The 12577-nt window shown below is 39.6% G+C and overlaps 1 protein-coding gene across 1 annotated transcript; it reads right to left on the reverse strand.

Moving 5' to 3' along the window:
* Positions 1-1764: 1764 nt before the first annotated feature.
* Positions 1765-11805, reverse strand: LOC131137882 (complement factor B-like). Its single transcript, XM_058086273.1, has 18 exons — positions 11650-11805; positions 10798-11004; positions 10533-10718; positions 10281-10457; positions 8908-8994; positions 8619-8758; positions 6344-6488; positions 6137-6268; positions 5529-5639; positions 5331-5465; positions 5094-5191; positions 4875-5010; positions 4643-4781; positions 4494-4570; positions 3301-3401; positions 3097-3226; positions 2958-3007; positions 1765-2063 (listed from the first exon to the last, which is right to left on the reverse strand). Exons 1-18 carry the CDS (start codon positions 11705-11707, stop codon positions 1887-1889), a joined length of 2286 nt encoding a protein of 761 aa, XP_057942256.1. The 5' UTR covers positions 11708-11805; the 3' UTR covers positions 1765-1886.
* Between the last annotated feature and the right edge of the window lie 772 nt (positions 11806-12577).

The raw sequence follows: 12577 nt of genomic DNA on the forward strand, positions 1-12577 counted from the left end.
TAGTTAAAGGGAATCCAGATGAATGCTCCCATGGGAAGCCCGTACATCACTGATCACACACACACACACACAGCATGTGGGCGGTGCAGAGTGTCAAAGAAACTCAGCAAGACAATTCACCATAGTGGTCCACATGGAGAATTGCCCAGTGGACTTTTTTTTTGGTAAGTAATGGTCAGCTGATCAGAGCAAATAAGCTCATCTGAGGCTATAAACCGGCCTCGTCAACCACCACGCATCCTTTTGTAATGCAATAGGGAGCACAACAACAAATAGCAACTTGTGCTGACTTGCACTGAGAGAGACAGGATGAACTTTACTGTGCACTTTCCACTAAACTGGATTTGAATAATGCGAGCTGGCACACCACCAGATGTGATTGTCCGCATTGCGCCGACAAACCTCTACTTGGTGACCCGAAAGGAGAGTTGTAGCGCTCCATCAGCAGACGTTAAAAGGCTTTTAATGGAACCTTTTAGTAGCTCTATGAGGCATTCATGTTTGCAGGTTGACAAACGATCAAGGGAAATTGTTAAATATGATGACCACAATGTATCCCACATGACCGCAAAGAGATCTTGCATTGCAAATGCTCTCTTTAAAAAGGTGATCCTTTTTTATTGCGGTTATTTGGTTCCAGACCCAAAAATGGTTGGAGCCCTCTAGACATGAAATAACACCCCTATAGTCATCCATACACTTGTATCACCCAATATCCATCCATTTTCTGTACAGCTTATCCTCATGAGGGTCAGGGGCACGCTGGAGCCTATCCAAGCTGTCTTTGGGCGAGAGGCGGGGTACACCCTGGACTAGTTGCCAGCCAATCACAGGGCACATATAGACAAACAACCATTCACACTCACATTCATACCTATGGACAAATATAATGAACATAATAAGAATACCGTAATTTCTGGTGTATAAGTCAAGTTTATTTATATAGCTCTTATATACGCTAAGATAAGAACAACAATGAACTATTGATCTATTGAACAACATCTCCTGTTGTATAAACTGAATATAAACTGCAATTTTTTTCTTAAACTTAGAACGTTGCGTCATATACAGCAGTGCGGCTAATTTCTGACCATGTTCTAATCTCGTGACATGTTCTGTACCTCAAAGCTACTACCAATTGTTTAAATACTGTGCCGTTTGCGAATCAGTAGCTCTTTATTTAGCAGGAGCCAATCACGAGCTATAATGGAAGTCACGACAAGCTTGTCAACCCTTTAGAAATTAGCAGGTAGTCATTACTCAATATAAGAGTCTGACTCTCTGTGTCATTTTACAAAGGACGCTAAAATCATCACACATCGACTTAACACACAAAACGTGGCTAGGAAATATACATGGTAAGTACCAATACTATTTTTTTTAACAATTAAAAAAAAAATAATAACTTCTACTCATAATACATTACTTCTAGAAGAGTATTTCATTGGCCAATGACTGCCATGAACGGAGGAAGCTCATGAGCTCCCTCTGGTGGCCCGGCAGCCAATGGTTGAAAAGTCTTCTAAAATGCAATTTGGACATGTGATTCTGAGTAGGCTTTGTATGCTGTAAATAAAAGTGAGTCATGACTTCATGGCCATTGAAAAATGTAGGCACCAGGTTGAGACCACTGACAACTAGAACCAACCAAATGTTATTACGTTTGTTGTTTATTACCTCCTTAACTCCACCCCATCGACCCCTGGTTCCGCCCACAGTGAATGATCTCTGCTGGTTTGACAGCAAATAATGGAGGTTTACACATCAAAAACAACAATTTCACTTTAATCCTTTTTTTCTGCCACAGTGTTTACATCAGCATAAAAAATACATGCAAAGGTGTTTTGTTTGATGAACATAGCATATTCCATTTATTATACAGGCATTTAGTTCTTCAAGAACTCCAGCGGTGCATAGTCATCCTGTTGGTCGTTTCCAAGGATGGATTTAAGGAAAGGTACAACACTGAAGAGGTTGAGGTGGAAGTCTCTGGACTTCTTTGTAGACTCGACGACACCGCCGCCTTTGCACAGATTTTGACTACCCCAGCTGACAACTGCAATCTGAGGGAGGGAGAAAACTCACATATAAACACTTAACTCATATACAAGGAATGTTCCAATAGATCTGACGATTTCTGTAAAAAATGTCATATGCCGATAAATGCCTTTCGCCAAGTGATGGTGACATGACATGAGTCTGTGTCACATATGGTTTCCAACACCCGTATTGACAAGGAATGCACTTGGTTCCATATTGGCGCGAGAATCAACACTAGTATTGGTGTTGGACTTCTCTTGCATCTTTCGTTATGCACTTTGCCGAGCTGTTGACGGCTGTGGCTAACTAGCTAGCTGGATAGAATTGTCCGCCGAGTTTCACAGTGACACTTTGTTTTTAATACAAGCAAGCAATGTGGTTAGTCCGAGGCTTAACATAATAACAACAACAATAATCCTCATCATCATAACACGGGGGGCCATAATCCACACTTCCTGTCCACATGTCCAGAACACATTTATAGCAACACACACGAGCACAAGATTTAGTTGTCTTAAATGTCTTATTTTCTTTTATTATACCTACTGTACTGAGTAATATGAATTTAAAGGTGACTATGTGGGTGTTATTCCATGTCCAGAGGGCTCTAATATTATTCAAACAGTAAATAGGTTTTCTATTCTCTACTATAGAAAATATTTATGAAGAAAGAATCCTACTTCGTGGACCCTTTTTCGGGTCTGGAACCAGTTAACTGTGTTAAATGAGGGAATATTGTAGTCTTTTAATACAAATTAATTAAAAATATGTAAAAAATATCAAAGTGGCCCTAGCATCTTTTGATTTTTCAGATCTGGGCGCCAATGGCAAAAATGTAAATGTCGAACACCTTTGAAGGGTTTTGTATATTTACTGCAGCTCTTTTATGTGGGCAACAGAAGAACAAGAGATGTCACCTGCACGGTGCGATGTTCAAAGTTTTTGAACACAGCTCCTCCGGAGTCACCTGCCATCCAAAAAAAAACACATCTCAGTGGAAAATACAGCTTCCAAAAAATGCTTCATAATGATGAGAAAGGCATAAAGGGAACTTACCTGTACATGCTATATGATCTCTGAAGGGAGTCAGACCACCGGTGCACAGGAAGTTGTCAGTCACAGGAACTTTGGGGTCTTTTGTGGTAATGCCCGGCGCCTCCAATGCATGTGCAATGCATTCATCCCTCTGCGTTGTGCCATCCGAAAGGTAAATAAGAGCTCAACGGGATGTTTCCATAGACAGAGTGAAAAGTAACTTACATTATCGCCAAGTTTAGCATGTACGTCTTTATCATCGACCAAGTTGTCGGTCCGTGTCAGGAAAGTCAGCCTCTCAAGATGATCTTTTAACAGGAGCTGTTCTGTTCGTTGAGAGAATTGTTAATTCGAGTGCCTTAGTACACAATCAGAGCAGAAAGAAGGAAGGAAAAACTTCAAAAGTTCATGTTGTTGAATACGACCGACTATTAGTCAGAAATTATGCATTTTTAAGTACATTTTACATCTTTTGTGATTATATTATGCATGTCCCAGCCTATCCCAGCTGTCTTCGGGTGAGAGGCGGGGTACAACCTGGACTGGTCGCCAGCCAATCACAGGGCACATATAGACAAACAACCATTCACACTCACATTCATACCTATGGACAATTTGGAGTCACCAATTAACCTAGCATGTTTTTGGAATGTGGGAGGAAACCGGAGTACCCGGAGAAAACCCACATATGCGCGGGGAGAACATGCAAACTCCACACAGAGATGACCGAAGGTGGAATTGAACCCTTGTCTCTTAGCTGTGAGGTCTGCGCGCTAACTACTCGTCCACCGTGCATCCCCGCTAAACTAAAATACAAATATAAGTAGATATGTATTCCACACTGTATTGTTACTGTAATGTCTGGTGAGACACACAAACACAGACTTAATGGCTGGAACAAAAGGCCATAACCCACGGCGAGCTTAAAGTAACCTCTGAATCTTTTTGCGTCACCGGGACACATTTGCAGCAACACACACGTCTATTGTCTTAAAGGGCTTATTTTCTGGTATTGTATCTACAATAATAAGACAGTAAAGGTGACTATAGGGGTGCTATTGCATGTCTAGAGGGCTCTAACAATGTAAACAACTTAGAAGGTTATAACAGGTTTTCTATACTCACTTGGAGTCTGTAACCAATTAATCATAATACACAATGGGTAACTAATGTAAATTAATAAATGACCATGTGGTCAAGGAGAGATAAATATTCCTTTACACTGTTTCATGCACTCCAAATCATTAACTTTAAAAAAAATTAAGACGTGAAGTCGACTATATTTTCTAATTTAGGGGGTACAAGTCATAGGTTGCCACTGGATGTTAAAGGGAAAATTAAAATGTGAAAAAGCAGAAAGTAATAATAATAATAATAATAATACAATAATAAATCGTCTAAAATAATTTAAGACTCACCTTGTTTCTTGCAGGTGGATTCACCCACCAGTTTGAGAGCATCACTGGTCTCCTGGGTACAAGGTATGCAAATAGGTCTGAACGGGATAGAGGAGCAAATAGTTTTTGTTATTTTAACCAAATGAGTTGAGTAAACTGTTGTGGAGTACCTGGCGAACGAGGAGATTTTCACATAGTCCACCAGCTGAATGAGAGCCACATCGTAGTCATAGAACTCTTCCACACCCTCACTTACTTTAGCCTTGACGTTGAATTTTGGGTGCGGAAAGAAGTTCTTGACCTTTTTGGCTGTCGGACAGAGATTAGAAAAGTCAGTTAATAGTTAAACACAAAAAGACAGACAAATAATAGCGGTCAACTTTGGACTCTGGCAACTCTTACTTCTTCTGCCGTTCTGATCGTTAATGTCAACTGTGACATGCCGAGGTAGATCCCCAAAAGTGAAGCAGTGAGCGGCGGTCAGAACAAATTTTGGCGTCACCAGAGAGCCCAGACATTTCATGACTCTTCCCTCGTTCTTAAAGAGTCAAAGGGAAACAAATGATTTATTCCATGAAAGCACCGTGGAATGTCACAACAATCATAAAAACATGAATTCACCTGAATGACAATAAATACCACCCATGGATAGTTTTCCCTTCTATCTCTGGTCCTGTATCCCTTGTGAAGACCACATAAACCTTTTACTTCTTCTTCATCTGGAAAAGGAAAACCACACAACTCTGCATTTAATAACTACCTTGGATGGTCTAACCTGTTTAAGTCAGATAATTCAACCCTGCAATAAAAGCCTCTTGTTCTGGTAATCAAATCTGGTGATTTTATAAACAAACTCACCAATAATATCATCAAACGTCTTCTGCAAACTACGAATATCACTCATCCTGAAGTAATGGTCCCCACCCGTCCCCACGGCAAGAGGAATTAAGTCATCATCGAAGATCTGGGCGCCAATGGCAAAAATATAAATGTCTGAAATTAAGAAGTAACAGTTAAAAGCAGCCCCTAACATAATATTACAATCAACAAACTCACCCAGGTAGTCTTCTCTTAATGGTTTTTGGTTCTCAGCAGTATGGTCCATGTAGACCATGTTCTTTATTTTCTGCACCGTAGGCTCAGGTGTACCACCCATGTTGTAAGCACCTGCAATCAAAAAACATATGAACCAAAATGGCTTCCACAACATATGTGGAACACACAATATATAATATATATAATATATAATTGAAATAGATGCTCACACACTAATATACATGCAAAACAATATTGTTTCATATAGCTGCAAGGCCTGCTGGGAAGCCCACTCACACATTTTCACAACAGGAAGTTACCCATTTATGTATTAGGATAAAATAGCATGAGTGGTCTGAGAACACACCTACTGTATATTCATTCATTCATTTTCTACTGCTTATCCTCACAAGGGTTGCGGGGGGTGCTTGAGCCTATCTCAGCTGTCTTCAGGGCGAGAGGCGGGGTACACCCTGGACTGGTCACCAGCCAATCACAGGGCACATATAGACAAACAACCATTCACACTCACATTCATACCTATGGACAATTTGGAGTCGCCAATTAACCTAGCATGTTTTTGGAATGTGGGAGGAATCCGGAGAAATGGCAAAAGTGAATAAAGTTACCATCTGTAAAAAGAATAATTGCGTGACGGTGCTCCTTAAAGCCATCCTCCCCTGTCCGTTGCTTTATAAATGCCATGCGCTCCAAGATGGTCATAAATACGAGATTGAGGTTTGTTCCGGCGGTGTCTCTGTCTGTCGATGGAGAGCAGCAAACCCGGTTAAATTAAAACTCAAAATCAGGCAGCATTTCCAATAATATAAACTCACTGTCGATTTTAAAATTTTCCAGATCAGTCTTCACTGTGCTCAGTTGGGCCTTGCCATCCAAAAAATCAACAATGTTGACAACTTCGTACACATTAGAAGAGAAAAACAGGATCTCATAATTTGGAGTCACGGAAAAAGATGAAATCTGTGGGGAGGGAAGGAGAAAAAAAGCACATATATTTCATAATGAGCATAAAAGCACATGCAAATTGCAGGGAAATTTCTTCCACAGAGTGCTTATGCCTGTTATTTTGTAAATGAGTCATTTATCAGCCAAAACAACATCCGCCGTCTGCATTGAAAACATGCCAAGGAACTCGGGCCAAGCAAAGAGCATCAAGAGTATGATGTGTAATTCATAATGAAATGCACTTGTACTAGGATGCTGCCATGACAGCTAAATGGTATGAGACCCTGATTGCGCATGTTGTTTTGGGCCAAATGTTCTCCTGAAGGTGTGCCAAACACTTCAATGCCGCACAGGAAATATACTGTACAATGTTACTGTACATACACTTCATTCTATCGATTAAGGAAAATACTTACTCAGGTCTTAATTTACATTGATTTCTTTTATTTTGTTATTGTAGTATATAAAGAAAAAAGTGAATGGTACGACATGTCTATTGGATGGTACTCAAGGTGGAAAACTATTCATCAGAAAAGTTGAAAAGCTCCATTCGAGTGAATGATGAGATGTCAAGCCTAATAAGAGTCAACCGTATCTTTTTATTCTTCATAACATTGATTGATTGATTAAATGTGGTCATTCTACCCACTAAATCATTTTTATAAGTCAGCATATTTGTGGGCCAGGGTCCATCAGCAAACCATCTCCATTTCAACAACAATCAGCCGAGCCAGTTACAGTCCAACTTGCATCTCTTAAACCGGCAGCACATTTGCTGACTCTTCAAGTTTAACATATTAAAAGAGTCGTCCTTCTCTATTAAAAAAAATACTGTAAAACTTTTTCATTATGGACTATGTAGTTCAGTGTTTCCTAACTTCTATTGAGTCAATGTACATAGTGGTGTGAAAAAGTGAGCTTGAAAATCCAAAAAAGTGATTGCCCTCTAAACCTAATAAGTCGTTATAGGCCACCCTTAGCAGCAACAACTGCAATCAAGCATTTGAGATAACTTGCAACGAGTTTCTGTGAAGAAATTTTGGCCCACTCATCTTTGCAGAATTGTTGTAATTCAACCACATTGGAGATTTTTCCAACAGGTTTTAAGGTCACGCAATAGGATTCAGATCAGGACTTTGTCTTCAGTCTTCACTTTGTTTTTCTTCAGCCATTCAGAGGTGGACTTGTTGGTGTGTTTTGGATCATTGTCCTGCTTCAGAACCCGAGTTGGTTTCAGCTTGAGGTCACCAACAGATAGCCGGACATTCTCCTTCTGGGATTTTTTTAGTAGACAGCAGAATTTGTGGTTCCATTTATCACAGCATGTCTTCCAAGTCCTGAAGCAGCAAACCAGCCGAGACCATCACACTACCACCACCATATTTTACTGTTGGTATGATGTTCTTTTTCTGAAATGCGGCGTTACTTTTACGCCACATGTAGTGGGGGACACACCTTCCAAAAAGTTCAACTTTTGCTAGAAACGATTGTTTTTTTAGCAAAATTGAGACAAGCTTTTTTGTTCAGCAATGGTTTTGGTCTTGGAACTCTGCCATGCAAGCATTTTTGTCCTGGTGTCTTTCTTATGGTGGAGTCATGAACACTGACCTTAACTGAGGCAAGTGAGGCCTGCATTTCTGTGGATGTTTTTGTGGGGTCTGACTTCTTGGAGTTGTCGCTGTGCTCTTGGGGTCATATTGATTGGCAAGCCACTAATGGGAAGGTTCACCATTTGTGGAAAGTGGCTCTCACTGTGGTTTGCTGGAGTCCCGAAGCTTTACAAATCACTTTACAAACTTTTTCACACCTCTATATTTGACATTATAAAAATCTCACAACATCCCACCAAGCATGCCATGACTAATTCTGTTCTGTGAATGGCAAAAGGTCGATACACAGGTCAATTATGCACCCTCTCCCATTAAGTGGAACAGCATGTAATTGTTCTGCCTTTCAAAATACTGTACATCACTGGTAAATATATATGAACAAAGTAAATCCTTTAATCCAATCAAGTGAAATTGTATAATTTCCCATGGCACACTAATGAGCTGTGTCACAGTGGTTGGGAATCTGGTGTCAATGGTGGAGGGTTTTGTAGTGTTTCACTTATTTGCCTTGAGGACTAATGTTTTTGTGTGTTACCTTGGCGATGAGTTGGATGACAGCATCTCTGGCATCAATGAAATGTTGTTCTTCAATACTCTCAGAAATATCCACCGCAATGTAGATGTTGAGCTTGTCAGTTTTTGATATTTTGATTTTTCTTCCCTCCTGTGTATCATCTGTTTAAAACAAAAAAAGCTAGTGTAATGTTTTCTATCACAGAGCATGAACGGGGTGTAATTGGCATATTACAATTTCACGATGATGTATCATCAAATCATTCCTTCTGGGACATGTTGTCATGTCCAAGTGTAAACATGTGACTTACCAGCCGGCTCCAAAGTGGTGAGGCTGGCTTTGAGTGCACCACCAAAGGCCTCTGAAACCTCCAGTGGAGTATCGTAGGTGTATTTGTCTGAGGGGATAAAAATACCTCATTATTGAAAGAAAAAAAGTAACAAAAAAAGACAAATGTTTTGATGACAAATACTAACCGATGTAACTAACTAGCACATGACTCACTTGATGACTCCCTAAGCACATGGTTGACCTCATAGTGATGCTCCCGGTGAACCAAGCTTACTCAGCCAGGTGGCTCACGCTGAGACAAACTGTTAAAACATGTAGTGCCCTCTAAAGTAAACATTATGTGAAAAGACAGGCCGGGAATTACACAAGAAAATACTATTTTGAAAATAATTAATACAGTAAAAGCCAACAGGGCGTTAGTTGGGAGCAGTTATTTCCAAAATGTGAAAACCACTTCATTTTTTAAACAATGATCCACATTAACGAGCATATTACACACAGTAGTCACAAGATTACCGAAATATTGAATGGTGAACACAACTGAGACCGCCGCCCACAAAAAAAACGGATGTCCAACATGCAGAACATGACCTGGAAATTCGCATCGAACCAGAAACTATCTCAGCTATTAACTCCCTAAAATGGAAACACTCTGGGCCTTGATTACATAAATGCAGACCCAGACCTCGCCTCCGAACTTCATTCATTCATTCATTTTCTACCGCTAATCCTCACAAGGGTCGCAGGGGGTACTGGAGCCTATCCCAGCTGTCTTGGGGCGAGAGGTGGGATACACTCTGGACTGGTCGCCAGCCAATCGCAGGGCACATATAGACAAACAACCATTCACACTCACATTCATACCTATGGACAATTTGGAGTCGCCAATTAACCTAGGAGGGGGAAGCCGGAGTACCCGGTGAAAACCGGAGAAAACCCACGCATGCACGGGAAGAACATGCAAACTCCACACAGAGGTGGCCGAGGGTGGCATTGAACGCCTCCCAACTTCTTTAACCACAATTCAAATCATCTGGGAGAACAAAGAAATACCTGGTGTCTGGTCAAAAGGAATTATCATGAACATTTTGTCAACTTATGTCAAACTTAAGGTCTGGAATACCTTCAATGACAACTTCCTGAGTGGGAACGGTAAAGAGAAGAATCAGAAAAGGATGTATGATGTCACCCTGATGGTTATTATCTTTTGTTGACCACATATCTGGCAACTTCAGGAGACTCAGCAGTTGAATAGAGCCGATAATTGGAGCGTTTATTTTTTTCCTGGTGTTATCAGACAGTTTTGAGGAATGGATCATTCTAAAGGATCCCATGTAACTTCTAGAATGAGTGAATTAAGTGTGAGTGTTCTACAGGAGGTTTCTGGCTTACAGTAGCACGCTGGCTCTGTGCCAGTCCACTGGCCGTTCTCCAGGCACGTTCTCTCGCTGGAGCCCACTAGAAACAGACCGCTCTTGCAGCTGTATTTCACTTTGTCGTCAATTCGGAATGAATTCCCCCTTCTATAGGCGCCAGCTGGGATGCCGGGATCAGCACAATCGTTTCCTGCTGTGGTAAGTATAAATACAAAAAGTCAAACAAAGAACAGTAAACATGGATAAATTAAATAAAGGGTAGACTCACAGTCTCGGCTGCAAATTGGAGTGGATCCACTCCACTTGCCATTTGGAAAGCAGACTCTCCTGGAAGAGCCTCGCATTGTGTATCCAGAGTAGCACTCATATGTAGTCTCATTGTCAACAAAGTATCTGTCCTGAGGGGGGGAGACGATTCCATGCATCAGGACATGGGGGTCCGGGCATTCCACCACTGTAGCAACAAAAAAAAAGGTTTGGAATGTATCATGGAGCAGTTCAGGAAAGATCACCAGCTTCAAGATTCTACTCACTCCTGCATTTCTGAGAAGCAGAACTTGTGGAGTCTTGGCTCCAGCTGTCATCGAACTGGCATTCACGCTTCTGGGCGGGGTATGGAAAGTAACCCTCGGGACAGTGGTAGATCAGCAGGCTGCCTGTCTTCAGTCCCTTGGTCAGATTGTAATAACCCCCCTCTATTTGCACATTGTCCTCTGTACAATCACACCACACTTGTCCACCTTAAAAAAAAAAAGTCTTACAAGTTGGCTTCCAGTATGCAGCAATTTGTGTATTTAGAAGCTTTTGACAGTAGTGATGACAAGTAAATACAAATATATTTTTTTAAATCCACACTCATTTGTCCCTAATAAGAAAAAAATGCTGTGAAAATAATTTTTTTTTAATCTTTAAAAACTGCTTTAGCCTGAAATAAATATATAAAATATACAGTATCGTATTTTTTCACTATTTACTGTAATTCAGTTTTTAAATAAAAAACAACAATTTCTATAAAATACAATATATAATATAAAATATTATATATTTAATAAAATATGAAATATAATGTCAATTAGTATTTGCTAATTATATAATCAGGCCATTTCATGCATTGTTTTCAACATCAAGGAATATTTTGCTGCTTATTTTGAATGGGGAAAAAGTAAAAGTAAAAAAAATTGAAAACCAGTAGTAAATTAAAATATGAAAAATTGGTTTATTTTACGATGTGATAAATGTTTGATAAAAAAAATGACATTTTCAGTGGTTTTCAATGGGAAAACATGTCGTATAGGAGCAAATGTGTGTCTTATTAAATTTAATATCTTTTGTCAAAGTTGACCTACATTTATTTAACAAAGCCCAAATGTAATTTGTGAACTCACCCATTAGAAGACATGAAAGTATGACAGCCAGACCAATCCATTGGACAGAAAGTAGCATGTTTGAAACTTGAGCTGAAGAAACAAATGAACTGAGAGGTTTAGCAGGGGATAGCTTTTTATCAACTCACGCAATGATGCTCATAGAGAAAGGCATCGGACAACCCCAAATCAAGATGTTATTTATTAACTTGTGGACAAATAAAAAGAGATCAATAGTATGTGTCTAAAAAACAGAAAACATGTTGAAATACATCTTCTGGTTACGATATATTGGGTACAACAGAAATGAAAGTAAAACTTTTAGTCATTGTTGATGGGATAGTTATCAGTTGAAAAGCTTTCTTTATCATACATAACATAACAAACAGTATAATCCACTGTTCAAATCAATTGTTTTAATAGTGTAAGACATCATTTAATTGTATATATGATTATCATATTAATTAGGTGAATTTCCCACCTTGTGATCACTTGCCCAAGCAATACAAAAAGTACACTTGCCTCATCATTTCCCACACACGGAGGCACAATTGTTGACACATTGCCTTGGGTATTGATCGTCCTTATCCCAGGTTCAGCTGACCCTGCAGGAACTTCCCATGCTTCTCCTCCAAAAGTGGATACCAAAATAAAACGTGTACAAGACGATGCCCCTATTCAAATGACTAAAAGTTAAGCAGTCCGTAGGTTACTTATTATGTGTTATTCTTGTTTATTGTGTATTATTGCACTACAAATTTGACCAGATTGCTTCCATTATTATGTGTTTATCAATTCTTATTCTATTTTCCATTTCCAATTCTTCTCTCTCATGTCTTGCCCTGGTTGTTTTATTTTGTGATTAAGTTCATTATTATGATTAGAATGACAATAAAAAACCGGACAAAAACATTACGCTACAAAACATATTGTATTTATACGTCCACTT

Source organism: Doryrhamphus excisus, chromosome 11 (genome assembly GCF_030265055.1).
Source record: "Doryrhamphus excisus isolate RoL2022-K1 chromosome 11, RoL_Dexc_1.0, whole genome shotgun sequence".
Lineage (NCBI taxonomy): Eukaryota > Metazoa > Chordata > Actinopteri > Syngnathiformes > Syngnathidae > Doryrhamphus > Doryrhamphus excisus.